The 22097-nt window shown below is 48.1% G+C and overlaps 1 protein-coding gene across 17 annotated transcripts in view; it reads right to left on the bottom strand.

The window, feature by feature from the left end:
* Positions 1-3986: 3986 nt before the first annotated feature.
* Ccdc136 (coiled-coil domain containing 136) overlaps positions 3987-22097 on the bottom strand; it is a 30746-nt gene continuing 12635 nt past the window's right edge. For 4 of the 17 annotated variants that reach the window (XM_050141600.1, XM_050141601.1, XM_050141602.1 and 1 more), the window contains 12 exons: positions 21029-21140; positions 20159-20327; positions 18861-19001; positions 18384-18542; positions 17767-17937; positions 17235-17420; positions 15621-15815; positions 14953-15177; positions 13129-13635; positions 12548-12769; positions 11317-11598; positions 7144-10745 (listed from right to left, as the gene is read on the bottom strand). In XM_050141600.1, the coding sequence (XP_049997557.1) occupies positions 10167-10745; positions 11317-11598; positions 12548-12769; positions 13129-13635; positions 14953-15177; positions 15621-15815; positions 17235-17420; positions 17767-17937; positions 18384-18542; positions 18861-19001; positions 20159-20327; positions 21029-21140 (2948 nt within the window). In that variant the 3' untranslated portion in view covers positions 7144-10166. Of the gene's footprint in view, positions 4388-7143; positions 10746-11316; positions 11599-11890; positions 12247-12547; positions 12770-13128; positions 13636-14952; positions 15178-15620; positions 15816-17234; positions 17421-17766; positions 17938-18383; positions 18543-18860; positions 19002-20158; positions 20328-21028; positions 21141-22097 lie in introns of those variants that run through there. The other 13 variants (XM_050141615.1, XM_050141616.1, XM_050141605.1 and 10 more) reach the window with 12 other exon arrangements.

A 22097-nucleotide genomic window follows, 5' to 3' on the forward strand; every position in this document is an offset into this window, starting at 1 on the left:
CTCTCTCTCTCTCTCTCTCTCTCTCTCTCTCTCTCTCTCTCTCTCTCTCTCTCTCTCTCTCTCTCTCTCTGTGTGTGTGTGTGTGTGTAAAGGCAGACTTCAGACAGCCAACTCAAGGACCCAGGAGCACCAGGCTCCGTAGTGTTGTCTTTGTTGAAGAAACCAAAATATAGAGCTGAAAAAAAAATTGAGTACTCTCTGAGCTACTGGAGCGGGAGAAAGGAGGTCAGCTGGAGTACCTAGAACTGACCCCTTACAGTTCCTCATGGCTCTCAGTCTCATGTGTGGGGGAGTGTTGTGGGGGTTGCTAGTCAGGCCAGGGACTCTGTTGGGGTGGGACTGTTCAGAGGGAGGCAAGACCTCCGAAGGATAGCAGGATGGTTTCCCTTGCATGTATTATCTTACTGGGGGGAGGGGGATCCGCATGCAGGCCCCACACGGGGGTGATGGGGCGGGAGTGGTAGCAGACCAGCGCACACAGCGCCAATGGACGGTTCCCATCACCCTCCTGCCTGAAACCTGAGCCTCTTGCTCTCCAGGATAAATCGGGGCCTGACTCAGGCTCCAGCGGCCTGTCACGGTCAGCCTACCCAAGAGCAGGCTGGTGACTCAGCCCTCAATATAGCCCATGAGCCCAGGTCCCCAGCCTCAGCCATGCAGGCAGAACAGACCGTGCGCAATGCTGTTCTGGGGCCTGCCAAGGGGGCCCCCACCCTGAGAAGAGCTAGTATGTTCTTCCCACAAGCCAGGCAGAGGTCCCAAGAGGGGCTTTACAGGTGGTTTCATCAGCTGAGTGTGTTTGAGAAGTGCTGGCTCCGGCCAAGGGCTGTTTATAGCCCCCTGACTATCTTTTGACCTATCTCAGTGCCTGGCTCATCACCTGGGCCTGCCTCTCCCATCTGGGGACACCGCTGACCGGTCACCGACAGTGGTCATTTATAACTTGGGTAGAAGCCCCTGGAGTGAGTCAAATGTGCCACGTTTGAGGATTTTGCGTTTTGGAACCAGGGACGTTCCCGTGGTCACCTGTAATGACGCTAGGCCTCCAGTGTAGGGACTCTGACAGTCAGTGATACTGTGGCCTTGTCTGGATGTCGGGCAGGATGGTAGAGAGAAACAGGGCCGAACCCCAGTCTCTCTACTTCTAGCTCTGCAGGTTACATAACTTCAGTGGGTTATATAACTCCTTTGAGCCTCTACTTCCCCCTCTGTAAAATGGGATTAATCGTATCCTCAAAGAATGTGTAAAGACAAGAAGCAAAACAACAAAACAAAACACAGGATGATGATGAGTATGGTACCTGGCACTTACTAGGGGACTGAAAGATCTCTTCTGCCGCTAAGATACTGGATTCCTCTGAGGAGGAGAGGCCTTCCTTACAGTCTTGTGTCCACAGGCTGCTCTCCTCACCTTTCCTCTCCATCCAAATACTTAGCCTGCCGGAACCAGTGGTGCTCTTTAGACCCACCCTGACCCACAGCAGCTGTCCCCTGCACTGGTCTGCAGGGGCCCTGGCCTGCAGGGGGCCTGGCCTGCAGGCAGTGAGTAGAAAGCAGGCAGCTACGCTGTGGAGGGCAGTAGCTAGGGTTCCTCCGTCTAACTGTACCCAGACTGCGGTGCCTGCCCGATTGTGGTATTGTGGTGTTGAAGACACACTTTCTCTAGACTTAAAAATCAGCTTCTCTTTGTCTTTTTAAGCTAAGTCCGGTGAATGTTTCACATTTAACAAAAAGCTGTTTTGTGTGCGCTGGGAACTCAGGGTCAACAAGACCTGAAGACTTAAGTCCAAGCCAAATGAAGAGAGGGAAGGTGTGTGTGTGTGTGTGTGTGTGTGTGTGTGTGTGTGTGTGTGTGTGTAAGTGCCTGTGGAAGCTGAAAGAATTGGGTCCTCTGGATTGGAGTTACAGGCAGTTGTAAATTGCCCAGTGTGGGTGCTGGAAACTGAACTCTGGTCCTGTGAAAGATAAGGAAGTACTCTTAATTGCTGAGCCATCTCTCCAGCCCTAGGGCAAGGGTCTAAAATGGGGAAAGGGTCAGGTACCCTAAAGGGAACAATTGTTTGTGGGCAAAGGTGGGTCATATTCTGTCACTATCTAGGCGTTTGGTTCAGGTCTCTTGGCTGGATGGACTGCCTCCCAGAATCTTCTAACTCCAAATGTTGCTGGTGGTCCTGCGTGTCTCTGAGCTTCCATCTACTGTTGCGGATATGTGGCCCACATATAGAATAAAATAAAGACCAGCCACAAAGAAGACTCTCAAAGGAGTGGAGCTTCCAAGAAGACAGACAAGCTGAGCTACCTGGAAGAGGTGTGGACCACTGAGACACCTGGGAAGACTCCAAGCCCGCTGGCTGTGCTGCGCTGCTGCAGATTCCCAGCGCTGTGAACTGTCACCCGTGCTGGTGTAGGCGCTGGTGATGCAGCCGTCTTTGAGTCACTTCTGCTCCTGTAAGTAACCCTTCACCCATACTCCTGGGAGTGACTCCAGTTAAACTCGTTGGTTCACCAAATTTGACTTTGGTGGCATTGTATTCAGGTCTGCCAGGCGGTCCCTATTGGTTATGGGCAGATGTGTGTGTTGCGACTCCCCAAAGAAAGTTTGTTACCCAACAGAGGCAGAAAGAGGGGTTTCGAGGTCATAAAAGCCATTCTGCTCACGTGGCTTAAGGAAACAGCTGGGGGTCTTGCATATGGAACAACCAGTCTTACATGGAGGACTTCACAGGAGTGAAAGTAAGTCGAGGGCTGCATAGATTGTTGCAGCTATGCTGCGCTCTCCTGTCAGACGCATTCTCAATGCTGCCCAGCATTAAGCTCGGGGAGGCTGATCTTGAAAGACTACATCATGTTGGAATGCCTACTCTCAGGTTCGCCAATGAGACGCCACTGAGACACAAGCTGCTGGGAGGAGGAAAGGGTACAAAACTTCCCTCATCATCATAGGTCTGGTACAGCACTCCTGTCAGGGTCCCTTCTCAGGGCTCCAGCTGAGTATCATTCGTGCGTCAGCTGAGTAAAGAATGCACACCACGATGCACGTCTGGAAGTCAGAGGACAACTTTCAGCAATCGGTTTTCATTCCATTGTGGGTTCAGAGAATTGACCTCAGGACATCAGACTTGCTCGGGATCTTGGCTGGCTTCAGCTGTCAACTTGACATAGCCTAAAGTTATCTGAGTGAGTCTCAACTGAGAGAGGATTGCTAGGATCAGGGTGGCCTATGACCATGTATGTCGGGGACTATCTTGACTGATGGTTGATGTGTGAGGGTCCATCCCATTTTGGGTGGCACACTGTCTTGACTGATGGTTGATGTGTGAGGGTCCATCCCATTTTGGGTGGCACAATGCTTGGGTAGTTGGTCCTGGGCTGCATAAGAACGCTAGCAAAGTGAGCCAGGGAACAAGTCGGCAAATGTTCTTCTGTGGGTTCTGATTCGAGTTCACGCCCTGTGACCTGAAGGCTAAATCCCTTCTTCCTACTCCAGCCTAGGGTGGTAACAACTTTTCACTGTTGTTAGGACCTGAGTTCCTTAGTTCTCCCGTCTTCCATACATAATTGCTTCATGAAATTCTCTTAAGTCCAAGCATCCGAGTGTCTTGTTTGCTGCCTTGTTAGGCTCTTTACTAATTAAACTATCTCCAAAATTGAGTCCCTTAAGTCAGAAGGCTAAACCACAAAGGCTTCCATGAAGATCTTAGGGCGCAGAAACGAAGAAGTCTTTTGTTTGTTCATTGCCCTGTCCCATACACAGGGTACCCAGTTTGCTCCAGTTCTCTGTGTTTTTAAGAGTTCCTTGAGATAGGGTCAAATAGGTACAACTCAATCTCTCTGTGATTCAGCTGGTAGGCAGAGAGCGCCAACCTCATTTCTGAAAATTTGTATTTAAAAGGCAGACTCTTAGGTGGGAATACTTGGCTGAAAGGTAATTGCTCTCTTCAGTGCTATGTGAAACATTTAATGAAAAAAAAAAGCCACACAATGTCTCATGTAATTAGGTTGACATTTAATTACAAGGAACCTAGGTTCTTACACAAGGCAGGAGGTTGGGAGCCAGTAACTCCCATAAGCCTTTCTAGTCTGAGTGGCTGAGGCAAAGGAGATGGGACACATGGGTGGGTGGGGGCTCTGGCACAGTGTGTTCTGCCCGAAGGTGAGGGTGGTAGCCGCTGGGGGACTTAAGGGACTCATTTTTGGAGATAGTTTAATTAGTCAAGAGCCTAACAAGGCAGCAAACAAGACACTCGGATGCCCTCTGGTCTGGCCCAGGTCTCCATCACTTCATGTAGCAGTATTCTGTACTTTGCGGTCGCATGTTGGGTAACACATACAGAGCCACTGCTGCGATAGCCAAGAATACCACAGGCTTCCACATCCCAAACATGTTCTGTGGGGACCAAAGAGAAAGAGTGAGCTCCCAGCCTCCTGAACCTGTCCTTAAGCCAGAAATCACTGCCTGCTCCAGGGCGCACCTCAGGGACATTATAGCTCAGCCTCTCTCACTTCCTGGGTAACCATGGAGACTGTGACATCACTAGGTTTGTAGTGATACTGTTTGTACCACTTAGGTCACTCCTGAATCTGTGCTTGATCTGTCCCCGTGGATGAGAATTTGTGTGCATGAGGGAGAAGTGGGGTAGTCCCGCCTGTGGAGAAGGCAGGCACATCTCATGAGATCTGAGTTAAGAGGAAGAGGGGCGGGGACATGGAGGTGACCAAAATGCACTGTAGGATGAAGTAAGTAGGGAATTCACTGGCAGCAGAGATTTTGTGTCAGATGGTGTTATTCCTAGGAAATTCAGGGGAACCTGCTGCTGGTCCTGGGAGGCAAGTGTCAAGAGCCAGTCCAGCCGTCACCCCAGCTCCCCACATCCAGTCACTAGGCAGCATGCACTCAGAGGGTGCTAAGGCCTCTAAACACTCCAACTGCTGTAAACCCTGAGGATTCATGGGTAGCAAATGGCACCATAAGAAAATGTTCAGGAAACAGGAGTCTTCTTGGACATGAAAATAGGAGAAAATGTTCCTATGTTTACTTCTCTTTTTACTGTATCGCTTAAGGGATAGAATTTGGATTTTGGATCAGAAGTTATGGCATAAGGGGAAAGAAAGATGGCTTGAAGAAAAAATGGAGTACAGCCCATTAAAGCTAACAACATATTTGTTTAGAGAATAACTGATCTAAAGAAAAATTTAAGCTAATTACAAAGAGCAAAGATAATCTCTCAAATTTGTAGGAATAGTTACTAAGAACAGAATATGTGAAATGAAAAACTTAATGTTGGAAGTCGATGCATAGAAAAATCCATAAAAGAAACTTGGAGCAGAACCAGGAGGATATACAAATGCTATTGCCTGGTCTGTCAGGCCCTCTCAAGACAACTGGACGATCTAGAAAAAAAAAAATGTTTACTCCAGCTGTGGTAGCACACATAATCCCAGCGCTTAGCTGCATGGCCAGTTTGAGACTCGTTTGGGCCACATGAGATGCCGTCCTCCAGATGCCACCTCTAGCTGAGCTAGATAGCTGATGGCTGTGGGGGAGGGTTAGCCATTTTTGCTGCTGTTGGAGATGATGCAGCCACTGTTAAGGGATCTAGTGGGTGGCCTGATATTCGTGTGCATACAGACAACGCTGGGTTGAGCTGGGAGTCCCAAAGAGCTTCGGGGCCTTCTAGAAATCACAGGCCTCTGGGAGTGTCACAAACTGACAGATTGACGAAATCATATTTGGACTTAAGCAAAGTGTCTGACAAGATTTCCTTGAAGTCCTTGTGGACAACAGGCAGGCAGACAAATAGGATAACAGTGCACTGTGTTGCATGGTCAATTCTTAAGTGACCAGACTGCTGAATAAAGAGAGCTTGGCCAGACAAGTTCCTAAGCCTGGGTCCGTCCATGCAGTGTGGCTGAACACAAAGGCAGTGGCCTTGACACCCCTGAGGATGAAGCTAGGACTGTTGTGAGAACACGGGGTCAAGGTAAACAAACAAACCCGACAAAAATTCCTAGGTTACAGTAATGAACTGTGGCTAATAGAGAAGAATGGAAAGTTTGGCCTCTGAACTCTAAACAATCAGTGTTAACATAGAATGCAGAGAGGATACTTAGTGTGCACAATATACAACAGAGTTTTAGAAACAAGACAAATAAATTAATATCAGTTACCAGGAGAGCTAGTGAGGGTGAAGGCTGCATAAGCAGAACAGGATACCAGTACAATCTGTTGTATACCTGGGGCCAGCCAGCGAGAGGTGCTCAGAGTGAGAAGAGATGAGGATAAGGGCTGGGGGTGTAGCTCAATTGGCAGAACACTTGCCTAGCATGTATGAAGCCCTGGACTTGGTCCCCAGCACCCCTAAAACTCAGTGTGGTGGCGCACACATATAATCCCAGTAATCCAGAGGGGGTGGCAGGAGGATCCGAGTTTAAGGTCATTCTCCCCCTACAAATAATTTGAGGCCAGTATGGGCTACAAGAGACCCTGTTGAAAAAAAAAATCACAAAGCAGAATGGGGTGGGAGAGTAAGGGAGGGAGCAATGAGAGGGATGGGAAACAGAAAGAGGATTTGGTTTTGTGTTTTTGTGAGACAGGGTCCTTACTATGTAGCCCAGGCTGGTCCAAAGTCCTATCTTCCTGCCTCTCTAACTGAGGGGATAGGACTGCAGGTATTTATTAATATCAATTCCTTACGTTCATATCCACAATTCCTGGTTGGATTCGCCTGTCTACACTAGTTTTATCATCTGTAAAATGACACAGTATGCGCTTCCTCAGAGGACTGCTGTAGGGATTAAATTAGTCCATATATGTACTGTGACTAGAGACGAGCCTGGCACGCAGCACACAGTACATAAGTGCATGCTCTTTTTGTTATTCCTATGATTTTAAAAACTGAATTTGATCTATTTTGTAGCTTTTAAAAATATTATTTATTTTTGGGGCAGACTGCGCACATGGAGGTCAGAGGACAACTTGTAGAAGTAGGCTCTCTTTTTCCACCAAGTGGATCCCGGGGCAGAACTTAGGCAAGCACTCCTGCCTCCAAGCCATCTTTCTGACAGGCAATACGGCGCTTTACAGGAACTATGGGAAGGGCGGGGCAGAATCATTCTTTGTTCAATTTGAAGAAATGGAACCCTGGAACAAAGCTAACAGGAGGAAGTAGACTCGGTCAAGCTCCTGTCGCTTGTCACTGACTTCTACCCAATGGTGCCTCGAGATCTGGGGAGAAGCTGTACACTGGGGATTTGGCCAGAGCTCAGGGCACAAATGGCTCCCAAGAGAACCCTTAACCACAGTGCCTTCCCTGCACTCTGATGGCGCATGGTGAAGCCTGGCAAAAGGCTGTGGCTGAATCCCTTGTCTCATTCCACAGGGACTTCAGAGACTTCTGGAAGTATGCGTGGAGGAACAGGTGTAAGGAGAGATCCCCGTCACATGAAAGGAACTAAAGACTGTCATGGGAAGTAACTGAACAGCCTAAAAGAAAGAAAAGAGAAAGGCTGGAGGCAGGGGGATGGCGAGAAGATTAAAGAGGGAGGATTAAAGAAACCAGGAGGGGAGGCAAGTTGGTTCAATAGGTAAAGTCCCTTGTTGCTATGCTGATGACAGAGTTCCATCACTGGTTCAGACAGGGCAGAAGAAAAACCACAAGACTCTGAAAGTTGTCATCTGACCTTCACACAGAAGCTCCCCAAATAAATGTTATACATATATATGGAAATGGTGAGGGTTGTCACCAACGAAAGCTGTCACTCTGGAACTTTGCATTAAGCCAGCTGTATTTATTTAAAGAGGTAGAGGAGAGAGAGAAGTAGCTGAGTCTGACAAGGAAGTCAGAATAGAACTTACAGGTTCCAGGAGGCAGGTGGAACCACAGGTTCCTACCTTAGACCATCAAACAATCTTCATCCTAAACTGGAAATTCTGTCAACAGACCAGATGACATGAGCTAGGCCAATGGAGAGGTGCCCAGACCACATCTGTCTTGATTCCTGAGAATATCTGCATCTCTACTCATTAGGAACTTTCCACCAACATCACAGCCTCTCCAGAAGCCTGGCTTGAGAAGCCACTTATAATGGAATCTGATCCACCAAAAGAATGAACACAACTGTACATAATTTCCTGGGATTTTGTTGTCGTTTTTCTGGTAAGCAGAAATTCCAAGCTAGAGACCTTTTAAGGTGGGAATACATACTACGGCAGGGATTCAGTTCTACTTCTACCACGGTGGAAGGACCAGCTGAGGGTGCTGTCATCCAAGTGTTCCTGAGAGGATCAGAAAGATCACAGCTCTTTGGATCCCCTCTTACCCGTAAGCACAGGGAGTAATTTCTTCTGGGTGGGAACATTGGCAAAAGCTTGTCTCTGGGGTTTAAACAAAGACAAAGCTCAGGCCTGCCTTGCAGGCAAACATCAGCTCATCAGAAGTAGCTTGGTAGCTTTTTTTCTATAGCAACAGAGATGTGCCAAGGACAGAAACTCAAACTGTGCCTCTGGTAAGCATCCCAACTACCTGTGCACTACGTACATCATGACATGCTCAAGAAGGCTTGTATGTTTTGCACCAAAATCAGAAAAAGCCAGGGCTACACCTCAGACCTGAGCATCGCCTATTGTGTCATGGGAGGAGTAAGAAGCTGAGGGGAAGAGGAAGCCATACCAGTACCTGGGTTAGGACGCTGTCTCAGCCCACCAGCACCAGAGCAGAGCTGATATGACCACCAGGCCTACAAGAGGCAAGGAGAATATGGGGGGATCTGGGGCAGGGGATGGCTGCAACATGTCAAATGAGAAGCACAGGAGAGACCGGGGGACGCGTGGTTGTATGAAAAGACACAAACACACAGATCCAACAGATAATGAAGATGAGAGAACAAAGGGAAAAGAGAAAAGAATCAAAGGTTAAAAACCACATAAGCTGGAGCAATGGCATTTCTTCTCTGCTCCCAGAGCCTTGAGAAGAGCAGAGGAGTTCCTCATACAGGAAGCCTGCAACAGTTGCAAAACTGAGTTAAGCAGCAGACAGGTCCAAATTAGGTACCTGGAGCAGTGTCCTCTCTAGTCATGTACAGCGCATGTCTTCTCAAGCAGAAATTACCGGCACCTAATCTTTCTTCTTGAGTCAGACACTCTGGAAAAGTGGAGCTTCAGAGAGGACAGTGGGCTTCCTTACAGGAATCAGGTAGATACTTTTTGCTCGATCACTCCAAGAAGAGCCAGCCACCTACCAGCTTTCCTTTCCTTCAGTTTTAGAAGTATGCAGAGCTCTAATTCCCAAAATCCCCTAGGAATCCAATGCTTTGTGAGACAAAATGTACTACATCAATCTAACAATAGAGGTTAGAGAGAAACTGAATTTGTATGTAATAATATGAATGCCAGTTGAGCTGTCTGCAAAACATTCAGGATCCACTGAGACAAAAGGGCATCTACATATATAGACATCAACAATGCTTTTGACTTTGAAGTACAGAAGTCAAGCTTCGATTTAGAAAAGTGGTCCTTGAGGTCAAGTCTATGAGCTCTGAACCAGTCTGTGGTAGAATATAAGTTCAAAAGAAACATTGGCCTGGGGAAGGGCTATAGTTACTCCTGTTTACATCCTAAGTAACAAGTCCTTCACCTCACAGTTAACAGGGAACTGTATACTGGATCATGAACCAGTAATGTAAACCGAACTGCTGGAAAATTCCAGATATCTATAAAGTGAGTGGGATAACCTATCACAAGAGACATTTTTCTGTACTGTAAACTGGGCTGATACATACCAATGGAAATGTGTCAGTTGCTAAAAGATGAAAACACTTCTCTAAGCAGCTAAGTTACCTCTGTTATCTGCATATACCTCAAGAACCCCCCCCACACACACACACTCTCTCTCTCTCAAAGGCCCAGGAACTAAAGGCTGAGAGCAGTGACTGGTAGCAGACTGGTCAGTGTGCCTGCTGTGCAGACTGACTTGGAGCATCACCCGTACACTCCAGAGGCCCAACTCTCACATTCTATGACATGCAGAACCTAGTGGGTGATACAGGCCCACAAGCTACAGCACTAACAAGGGTTGGCTCTCACAGGGTATCATGGGAAAAAGAGGATGAAGTGATTTGCTGAGCCTAGCAGAAATGAAGAAGGGCTTACATCATCAAGGTCCTCTGTGTCAGGGAGCGGAATGAGGGGACACTGTTGACAGAGGGAGGTGACCGAGAGCTACACATAGCGTAAGTGACCTTGGTTCCAAGAAAAGGCAGTCATTGTGCAATGGAACTTGTCTACACCTGTCATTTTCCTTCGCCAGCCCCTTCCCATTCTCATACCCAGGCCCACCACACAGTCTGGCCTCCACTCTTGTAGAAGTGTACCCCTGGCAGGGCCAGTCCTGAAAACCAGGGCACCTGAGCCCCAGCTCATCCCCACTCGATCCAGCCTTGGCTGTGGTTACCTTTCTGCTCTCAGAAAGCGTAAGAGGGTTGCCTTCCTCAGCATCCTCAGAAGACTCCTCCTCCTCTTCATTGTCTTCCTTATCCTCCCCTTCTCGGTGGTACTCTTCATAGTCCCCGTCCTCCTCTTTTACGAATGCAGGCTCTTCCCTATGGTCTGGTGGCTTATTAGCTAGTTCACACAAGTCTTTCTTGTCTTGCTTTTCTTTCCTTTTTGCCTCTTCCATCTCTTTTTCCTCTTTGGCTATCTCATCTAATTTCCTCTGGCTGGCCTTGTAGTACAGCACCACCTCCAGACTCTGCGGGGTGGAGGCAGGGCGGGGCGGGGCTGCTGTTACCCATAAAGAATCTTACCCTCAAGACAGAAAGCTATGCTTGTACCATGTCAGACTTCCAGTGTGCAGGACTGTATTTTGGGACTCCTAGCTAATCTTTCCAAGAGTGTTGTGGAGGGCAGTCACATTTAGTATGTTAAGCCAGCACTTCTTGTTTGACCATTAAGCCATTTTAAGCAATTAATGATAATTCAAAATTCTTGGGCTCTGCTCCTTAACTGTTGCTTCCTACCCTTCCTGGTAATGTTTATCACACCCAGTCCTCTTGAATAAATCCCTTTCTCTCTATCTAGTTGGTCTTTCTCTTGATCATGTGATGGCCTTAGGTCAGTGAAAGCGGTTGTGCATTCTCCCCATAGCACCCAGAGAAGTGACCAAATGTAGAATTATACAGACAGAACTCCTGCAGACATCAGTGGTACCAAAAGCCTTCCTCAAAGTACCTTTCTTGGCAGGAACTGTTAGTTGGGATGATGTTTCTTCCCGGGGTCTCCTCCATCCACCTGCCTCTTTGGCTACTAAGGCTGCAACTCACCTTTCTGTTGTCAGAGCTGCCATCCGAGCTCTCTGAGCATGCCTTGCTCAGCTTCTTGTTTTTCACGCCATTGGCATTCTTGTTCATGTTCTTATTGCCATTCTTCCCCCTGGCCTCGGAGCCAATAGAGGACCTGCTCTCTTTGAGCTGGCGGAGTTCTTCCTGACAGCACTGCAGCTGCCCCTCCAGCTGTTCCTGCACTGCCAGAAGCCGCCCCTGCTCATCCATGCTAGCCTGGTATTGCAGCTGCAGCTCCCGCAGCTTAGTCTGCAGTTCTTTGATCTGTTGGTGGTGGGATTCCAGTTATCCACAGCATTCCCACCCAGTCAGCCCAGGTCCTTAAGGGGATCATTGCCTTGCAACTCTCCCTCCTAAAGCTCACAAGGAAGTGGACAATAAGAAATTCAATTAGACAATGAGATCTGAGCAGTTTCACAGACAGACAGCTTCCCCCAAGTCAAGGTACTAGAAGGTCTACATCTAGGATGACAAAAATTAATATTAAATCAATAAATACTATCACTATGTTTTTGATCATGACCTGTCCGGGGAATAACTACAGGACTGACACCACTTCTGAGCCTCAGGCATTTATTATTATCTCATTCTTTTTCCAAGAACTCCTACATCACCTAGTTCATTTCTCTAGTAGATAATTACTTGGGGAATTACTGCATATACCTGGCAGTGTCCTGGGCACCTGCACCTCCCTTCTAGTAATACACACTTATAACCCTGTTCCCTCGTCTCAGGTTTTGCCTTCCTGAGCTGATGGCAACATGTGGTCTGTTCAGTAAGAACCAATCAGACTAGGCTCACGTGGCCATCACTTTCTGGGTCTGCTCCATCTACCCCAGGCACACACGCAGGGCCCTCTCATTGGACAGTGAGCCATGGTGGGTCAGAGTCCTGTCCTTGAATGTATATAACCTAGTTGGAAAATAAAAATAAAAAATAAATAAATAAACACAATGAGCTAAAAATAATCAAAGAATATTGGCAAGTAAAAAAAATATAGCTCCATACAAGTGCTCTGGGGTACAGAGAGAGAGAGAACAGAAGCAGCAGAGGGAGGAAAAGTAGACTAGCTGGCCAGTATGGAACTGCAGTGAGCACTGTCCATCAGATGCAGCAGACTGCTCGGTCTCCTGGGATCTGGCTTCCCGGCACTCCCCTCCCCACCTTGGTCTCTAGGGACTTCCTGGGGGAACTCTGCTACTGGCACTGGTACCTCACTCTTGTCGCACTGGGGAGCTGTGGGCCTCTCAAGGCTCTCCATGCACTCCTTCAACTCCTTCTCACAGATCTCCAGCTCGTCCTTCAGCTCTCTCTGTTTCACCAGCAGCTTGCTCATCTGCTCCTGCAGCTGGCAGTGGTCCTCCTGGCTCACCTGGTACAGGGCCTTCACTGCCTGCAACTTGGTCAACACCTTGGCCACTGTTTCCTCAAAGTGCTGCAGAGAGTGGGGGAGCAATGACGGCACCCCAAGAAGCATTTGATCTCTGCCTTACACTTTGCTAGGCCCTTCCCTGGAGCTGCCTAGGCAAGGCTGTATTTCCTCCCAGAAAGAACATCCTGGCTATGTTCGAAGTCCTTAACCCTAGGGTCTCTGTCCGAATCAGGCCACCTCTGTCAGGGCTGAGGGAAGCAGGACAGCAATGAGCAGAAGCCTTACATACTTCAGGAAGTCTTCCAGGCCAGCTCTGACCCTGCTACTCTTTTACTCCTTATGCCCTTCCTCCCCTGGTAATGTTTCCCTCAAAGACAGAAACCCATCTTCCCCTGACTGACCAGTCATCTAGCAATGGTTACCTCTATGTCTTCAGGCTCAGCTGGGTCCTCGTCAGTGCCACCGCTAACGTAACTCTTGTAAAGGGTTTCGGAGCTAGCGGCACTGCCGTAGCTCTTCTTATAGGCAACACTCGTGTTGCTGGAGCGGTAGCTCTTCTGGTAGGCCTCATTGCAGCTGGCACTGCTGTCGTAGCTCTTGAGGAAGCATTCATTGCTGGCCTGCGAGCTTACGTAACTCTTCTGATAGCATTCACTGTCCTCGATGGGGCTGTCGTAACTCCTGTGGAAGCTTTCACTGCTGGGGGGCATGCTGCCTAGGTTCTTCCTGTAGGACTCAAGGCTCATTTTTATGGTGGGGGACTGAGTTTGGAGCAGCTGCATTTCTTCCATGCAGAGCTGTAGCTCAGCCTGCAGCCTCCTCCGCTCTTCCAGGAGCCGCCCATGCTCCTGCTGCAGGACCTCCTGCTGCTTCTGACTGCTGTCGTATAGTGCCTGCAGAGCCTGCAGCTGGTCCATAAGCACCTTGGACTAAGGGAGAGGTGGGGGAGCAGGAGACATCCCCATTACTCTGAGACATTTCAGTCTTTAGCTGCCCCTCTCCCAGAGCAGATGTGAGTGCTCACCCGAGAGAAGCACAGGCACACACCTCAGTGATTTTAGGGCTCCTGTTGCTGTTGGGTTTGTACTCTGGCGGCATAGGTGAGTCTCAAGCACACCCTGGCTCCCTACCACACCATCTTTTTAAATCAAGTGGACCCACGCACCTGATCTTTAGGCTCAGTTATCTCCCTTACCCTTTGTGGTCAAATCAGCCCAGCTGCGAATGTGTGAATATGAATTCTTTCCTTGGAAGATGCAGGCTTGGAATCAAGGTCTAGCTACCCACTAGTCCTTGCACCTTCTGCCCAGATTCTATATCTGGCCTTGAGGTATGTATTCCACGCCCAGGTGATATTCAGCATTAGATACAATTGATTAAGCCAACAGTTTATATCTGGTTTTCCAGTCTCTATGTTACCCAGGCTTTCCAGCCTGGATATCTGACACCCCTGGAATGATCAACCTCCCTGCCCCTGTCCCTGTGTCCCCAGTTTGAATTTCTGCTACTTTCTGGTTCTCCTCGTTCATGCAGCCTCAACTGAAACTGTCCACCTGCTCTGTCTACGTCAGACCAAATTTATTCCCCAACTCAGAACAGACTTGTATGGAGATTTCTACCTATTTTTCCTCATAGGCATGACCAGCTGGTAGTGCTTGAGAAACACTGGTTTTCTGTTAAGTCCCTGTGACCTGGCTTGGATAGTATGGTCAGTACCATAAACCTGTCTGTTGAACTGCTTTCTTGGAAATGACTGGGCCCCAATTTGTTTGTGGAGCCTCAAAACGTTAAACACTCAGAAAATGGAGTAGACTTTCCAGGTCATACAAAAAAAGGCAATACATTTAGGACCAGTCCAAAGGAACCAAAACAAACACTGAATTGATCCCATGCATCTTGAAAATGCCTTGTTGATAGGACTGAATCCAGTGGTCAGACAGACTTCTGGGCTTCTTAACTCTGTTCTAGATGCTGATTACACTTCAGCTCTTCAAGCTGAAACATCCTATAATTCCAAACATTAAACCAGAGTGTGTGCCTCTGCCGGAGATCCTTAGGGCATCCAAGTAAAACAACTACTTACTGGAGCCTGCGGAGGACCCTGACTAGTGAAGGGCAGGGCTTTAGGCTCAGCCTACTTCCTATCCCCCTGGGCCTTCCTGAGTCAACTCTTCCAGAGCCCCACTCCTCCCTCGCCACACAGCGGTACCCACGAGAACCTTCTCCCTTCCTTCTGCTGCGGTTACCTTATTCTCACAACTGGAGGATTTAGGCCCTTTGGCATCCTGAGGGTTCGCCAACACTTCCTGGAAATTAGACTCTTTGAAACCTCGAAGTTCTCTGTGTGCTTCTAACTGTTCCTTTAACACACTCTCTTGATTCTTTATCAGTTTTCTCTGTTCGTCCTGCATGCTTTGGTAGAGCAGCTGCATCTCACACAGGTCTTGTAACTTTGAGAGCAGCTCCTGACTCTGAGTAGGGTGAGGAAGGAAAAGTGATGACTAAGGGGAAGCACCCCACTTAGGCCCCATTCCTGTTGGGCTCCATTTCTTATTGATTCACCCAGTCTTTCGGGCAAAGGGGTTCTTTCTACGGAGCTCTGCTAACGGAGTAGAAAGATTCATATGTGTGGATAGATTTTCCAGTCTACAGAGTGATTCTCAGGTGCATCCTCCAGATGGACCAAACAGCTAAATATACAATGTTGCGCAGATTTCAGAATATAAAACACATTTTAAGGTTTAAAGCCCTTATGCAGAAACACCCAAATCAGCTCTGTGGGGAGGATGAAGAGAAAGGAAGAAATGCTTGGCCAAGAAAGGAAAACGCTCACGTCCCCCCCACGGGCAGTTGCACCTGGACGCTTCTTCAAGCAGCCTCCCCTGATCAGTGGTCTCACCCTGGCACTGAGTACCTTCTGCAAGAGGCCACTTTTGGGTTGTGGGAATGTGAGCCTGTGCAACTCTTCCTGCAGCTGGCCCTGCTCCTCCTGCAGTCTCCTCTGATCCTCCAGGAGTTCACACTGCTCCATCTGCAGGCGCCCCATCTCCTGCTGGCAGGCTTTGAACTTGTCCTGCAATTCTGTCAGTCTGGACAGCAGTGCATCACACTATGGTGGGGAGGGGGCAGGGCAGGGTTACCATGTAAGGCGTATTTTGGGGGCTGGCAGAGCACTTGCATGCTCCCAGCCCCCTGTGACGTACTAGGTCCTCTCTCTTCCCTGGTCAGTCACTTTGGACTGATCACCCTGAGCGGACCAGACCTCTATGCTAAGGGGAAACCCCACTGTGTAGTTTGGAGCAGTCTGCTGTGCACTCTCAATAGCTATGGTCTCAAGTTTCATCTGCCCTCAGAGGTGATTTGAGAAGCAGTGATCTCAGTGTCCTTCTCTGTTCTCTGGCCCTTTCCTGTGACACTGTCTCCACATCCCACACTATAGGGAATTCCAGCTCAAGCCACTCTGCTGATTGTTTTTATTTTCCTCATCAACAAGAACTTAATTTTGACCTATTTTCCCCCACCCCCACTGGAAACTGAATGCTAAGGCAGTGCTCTACCCGTTGGTGAGCTGCATCCCCCGTCTTAATCGCGCTGTAAAACCCTTAGAGAAGATATGAGCTATTGCTGAATTCGGTTAAGACTACATTATCCTATGATTCTCAAAACCAGGTATTTTAAAATCACATAAAAGCTCAATGATTTGTACACTACCAGATCTCCCACTTCCTTTTTTAGGGGGTGGGAGGTGTTCGAGACAGGGTTTCTCTGTGTAGCCCTGGCTGTCCCGGAACTCACTCTGTAGACCAAACTGGCCTCCAACTCACAGAGATCAGCCTGTCTCTGCCTCCCAATTGCTGGGTTTAAAGGAGTGCACCACCACTACCTGGCCAGAATTTATTTCTTAAAGAAAGTGAGACAAAAATATTGTTCTGTTACAAGTCAGGTATGGTGGTTCATGCTTGGAACCTGAGCAGCTGAAGAGCAAGCAAGAGAACAGCCACCAGTTCACGGGTGAGCCAGTCTACACAGTGAGACTCTGTGCCAACCCTTCTCTCCACAAAAAAGTTTAATTTGAAGAAAGCAAAATTCATGATTTGAGAGTTTACTCTAAGACCAACTACATACATCCTAAAAGAGCATGGTTCCTCTAACAATCAGCACTCTGGGTGCAGACCAGACCCTAAGACCATCACCTACATCCTGCTTCAGACTCTGGCCCTACTCTTTTTAGTTTACATAGGCATATGGGTCTACGTGCATGCTCTTCCCTATAAACGACAGGACATCAATACAGTTATAATACCAATACAGAAATGTTTATATACATGGGGTTATAGGAAAACGGATGTTCACACTGACTGAGATCAGATGCACTGATGTACTAAGCTATGGCTCTTTCTCAAGTTCAAGACTGCCTTTGTCTTCTGCCTTTAGCTGGGTAACCTCAACCCTTTGTCTTTGAACTCCTTTCTCCCAAGCTGGTAGGAAGACACTCCCAGATGCACTCAGCACTCTGAACGACAATTACCTTGTTGGAACAGTTTCCCTCGTCATCATAAACAGGCTGGCTGGTCTTGAGTTCTGACAGCTCCTGCTGGCAGAGCAGGAATTCCTGCTCCAGCTGGTCATACATGTGCTTCTGCCGATCCAGCTCATCTTGGCTGCACTGATACAGTCCCTTCATCTCCTGAAGCTGGGCTTGCATCCCTGTATTCTGGGTAGGGGAGGTCAGCCATCATCCTATGAACATCTACCACCTCACTCTGGATCTGTCCGCCCCTGACATTCCCAAGCCTGACTTCATCCAACTAGAGAGAATCAGTGAGAACCAAACAGACCTATCCCTAACAGGCTTGAGAGATTGCATCAGGAAAGAAGCAATGGGATTCCTTTCTGCAGCCTGATCTTCTGGTTTAAAATAAAAGGAGGCTGTGGGTATCTCATGGCTCTAGTCCACCTCACTAACAATTCCTCCACAGAACTTCTACCAGGCCCACTCTGTTGTCGCCCTCACAGAAGATCTGGTCTGGTATGTGCTCCTGGCCTAGTCCTCCTTTTACCTTATCATTTTTCTCTCGCAAGCAGTCCACCACGCCTCGGAGATGATGCAGCTCTGTCTCATGGCACCTCAGCTTGTCCTGCAGGTGATGCTGCGCTTCCAGCAGCTTTTCCTTCTCACACACATTGCTCTGGTGCTGGACCTGCAGCTTCTGGAGCTGGCACCTTAACTCCTGCATGCAGGGGGCTTTGGGTAGTGGTGCTGGGTTTTGTGAGTTTGCTCTTGTCCTAACTAAGCCACCGACCACCTTAGAATCTCTCTCCTCTTCTCACCTGCCACTTGTCCTCCCACCTATGCAGCACTTGAAGGAGATAGTTATCTTTTTGGCTTGTGTGTTTGTTTATAAATAAATGTAAACCCAATCGCATGTAACTCCTGAATTTTCTGCTCCTACCTCCTCGGTTCTGTCATTACAGATGTGCTCCACCACGCTAGGCTTAAACAATGTTGTCTGCCTGTGCTTTGTTCAGTGCTAGGGACTGAACCCAGGACCTCATGCATGCTAGGCAGACAGTCTACCAAAAGCCATATCCCCAGTTTTGGAGTTTCTACCTTCCCCCAAAGCCTCAGTTCAGTGCTCTTGACCCCTCACTGTCCCTTCACCTTTGGTGCTGTTACCTTCTCACTTTGGCTCTCTACAGGTGTGGATCTGAGGACTTTAAGCTGGCGGAGCTCAGTCTGAAGCTGCAACTGCGCCTTCAGAAGCTCATTGTGCTCATCCTGGCTAGCATCATACTTTTGCTGCAGGGCACAGAGCCTGCTCTTCAGTTCCTCATTCTGCAGTAGGGAGGATGTGGGTAAAGCAGTTACTCTCAAGAAGCAGAGGACTTTATCCAGGCCCCTGGGATGCTTTTCTTGAGCTTCTTGAGAAGCTCTCTGGATGTACGGCTGGGTGTCCTCAGTGATGAAGACACTCAACAACGCCCACCTTTCTACATGCCATCCTATGTGGCTTCTCTCTGCAGGGGCTTTGGGTGATGATGGGCTCTGGCCATGGGATAGGAGTAAGCAGAGTTTTCAGCCTCACTCCTCATGTCCAGCCTCCCTGGAGGCAGTGACTCTGAGCCTTGCTGCCCTTCCCCCAGAAGTGTTTACCTGGGCGACGCTGTGGGAGGTCTGAAACCGAAGCACCTCATTCTGGGCACACTTGAGCTCCCTCTGCAGCCGCTTCTGCTCCTCCTCACTGACCCGGCGATGATGCTGGAGCTCTTCCAACTCACAACACAAGTCCTTACACTAGGTGGGAAATGGAAGTGGGGCTGATGTGTGGTAGATGGCACATGCACACTAAGGACAGGGAAAATAGGTCATTCTTTAGATTTGAATATAGTCAGGTGTCACATAACAAGGTAGACTCATGCTGAGAAAGTTGTCATTAAGCCATTGAATCATTGTGTGATCATTACAGAGTGCAGTTATACAAACATAGATAGTATAGTGTGTGCATGTGTGTGTGTGTGTGGTGACCAAGCTTTACTATCCCTAGGGAGCCAATGAACACCCCAAGATTGAATATGAACAAAGAAAATGATGCCATTAATGGATACAACAAATACGAGATATTTGAAGATGCTATCAGCATAACATGGCATCCTGGAATTTTTGTTTCTTTGGGTTTTTTTTTTTTTTTTTTTTGAGACAGGGTTTCTCTGTGTATAGCCCTGGCTATCCTGAAACTCACTATATAGGCCTCAAACTCACAGAGATCCGCCTGCCTCTTCTCCTAAGTGCTGGCATTAAAGGCATGTGCCACCACCTCCCGCCTGGCATCCTGTTTTATAACGAACATTTTTTTTTTTGGTTTTTCAAGACAGGGTTTCTCTGTGTAACAGCCCTGGCTGTCCTGCTGAAACTCACTCTGTAGACCAGGCTGGCCTTGAACTCACAGAGATCCTCCTGCCTCTGCCTCCCTAGTGCTGGAATTAAAGGCATGTGCTACCATGCCTGGCTTTGTTTTTGTTTTTAAGGAGAAAGGCTTTTTTAAAATAAAAATAAAAACCTAATGCAAGCAGAACATAAGATACGAGCAGTCGTTTCTCATCCAGGTGTTCACTGTGTAACTGTACGTGTTCTACTTTCACACTGCTGCAGTTCAGAGCAGACTTGTCTACGCAGCATCACACACGCTGTTCAGTAACGCACTGCACATCGACGTCAGTAGGGTTAGAACTTCTCAGCACTCACAATCACACGGGACCACTACCATACGTCTGGTTCATTGTTCGATTAAAACGCCATCACATGACACATGACTATATTTCTGTCAGTCAGGCAAGGGCCCAGGATACCAAACCCTGCCATAACCGTGGCTCCTTTGTCAGCCCTACTCTCACTACAGGAAAAGGTGAGAAAGAGAGTAGCCGCAGCCAGCCACTCCACCCTCTGCAGCCTACCTTGGTCTGCATGCCCTGCATCTGTTCCTCAGCTCCCAGCAGCTGCTGGCGCAGAAGCTGCATCTCAGGGTTAGGCTCTGGGAAATCCAGTTCTGAAGTCTGAGACTCTGCTGACATCACGCTCCTTAGCATGTGGGAGTCCAACCATCGTTCTGTGGCTCTTCGCGTCCTGTAATCCGGAACCCAGGGTTATGTTGGGAAGAGCTCTCTGCCTGGTATGACCAGTCAAGTGTGCTCAGGCCCAGTGCTTCCTCTTTAGGACAAAATTACTACAGTGCCTTTTACTGTGCTTCACTTCTCAAATACATTATGTTTAAAAGATTACACAGAACCTCCAGCACCTCACTGCATAGGCATTTTGAGTTTGGGACATCCTAGGATCTTGGTTTCAAGACTGGGCCTGATGTCAAACCACCTACAACCTGAAGGCTCGATGCCAGTGGTTTTCAACCTGCAGGCCATGATCTCTTTGGGGGTCTCATATCACATATTCTGAATATCATATATTTACACTGCAATTAAAAATAGTAGCAAAATTACAGTTATGACTTTTATGGTCAGGGTCACCACAACATGAGGAACTGTGTTACAGATCGCAGCATTAGGAAGGTTGAGAACCACTGCTCTATGCCATTAGGACTGAATCACATCTGTGTGGACAACAAAGGGATCTCGGTTGATCCAATATAAAGCAGAGCTATCTGGAGTCCAATGCCAAGAATAGAGGAAAACTACATTTTTATAGCTCAACTTAACTATAGTTCTGATATAGTTTGGTGGCATTCTGAGCCTGCTCCTGGGAGGTCTCCATACCCTTGGGATAACATAGGAATGACTGCTTTCCAGGAGCAGAGGACCTCCTGGCTATACCTATCACTCTCCAGCTCAGCAAGCTGCCCAGTGAGGCTGCTGTTGCTCTCCTGCAAGGCCTGGTACTCCTCATTCAGGAAGTGGTAGCGCTCCCGAAGCTGGTGTAGTTCTTCTGCAGAAGAGAAGCAGGGAGAGGTAAGATCCTCAGTGATGGGAGCACAGATGACCAACCCCAAGTTTTCCTGGATGGAAACAACAGTACAGAAGACAGACCCCATGTACTCATCCTGATGCTCCCAGTAAGATACTCTATGGAGCTCTTGGGAGATCTTGAAGGTTTAAGTACATTGAAATTATTGTATTTAAGTTTCTAGTTAACTATTTACTATTACTTACCCATTATCTTGCTTTTTTTTTCTTTTAGATGGGGTCTCAGGTAGCATAGGCTAGTCTCTAACCTTAAACTTCAGATCTTCCTGCCTCTACCTCCTGAATGCTGGGATTACACCAAGCCTGCTTTTTTTTTTTTTTAAATGAGGTACCTGGGATCATACACAGTTTCACCAATGCTTGTCGAGCAGTCCAGCAACTGAGGCACAATCATAGCACCCATGATGCTTTTAGCACAAGCCCTGAGAGATGTGAACTTCTAGATCTGCCTTTCAGAGACAACCCACTCATTCTGAGTATCCTTTATTTCCTTTATCACCACGCTGAAGACACTGGCCTGGATACAGTCCAAATACTCCTTGTTGTTGGGTTTTTTGATTGTTTTTGGTGGGGAGTAGCAGTGTACTGGCTGGTTTTGTGTGTCAACTTGACACAAGCTAGAGTCATCAGAGAGGAGGGAGCTTCAGTTTAGGAAATGCTTCCATGAGATCCAGCTGCATTTCTCAATTAGTGATCCAAGGGAAAAGGCCCAGCCCACGGTGAATGGTGCCATCCCTGGGCTGGTGGTCCTAGGTTCTATAAAAAAGCAGGCTGAGCAAGCCAGGGGAAGCAAGTCAGTAAGCAGCACCCCTCTATGGTCTCCGAATCAGCTCCTGTTTCTAGTTTCCTGCCCTGACCTCCTTCAGTGGTGAACAGCAATGTAGAAGTGTAAGCTGAATAAACCTTTTCCTCCCCAACT

The sequence above is a fragment of the Alexandromys fortis genome, unplaced genomic scaffold (genome assembly GCF_014885135.2).
Source record: "Alexandromys fortis isolate MF-2015 unplaced genomic scaffold, M_Fortis_MF-2015_v1.1 scaffold_44, whole genome shotgun sequence".
NCBI lineage: Eukaryota > Metazoa > Chordata > Mammalia > Rodentia > Cricetidae > Alexandromys > Alexandromys fortis.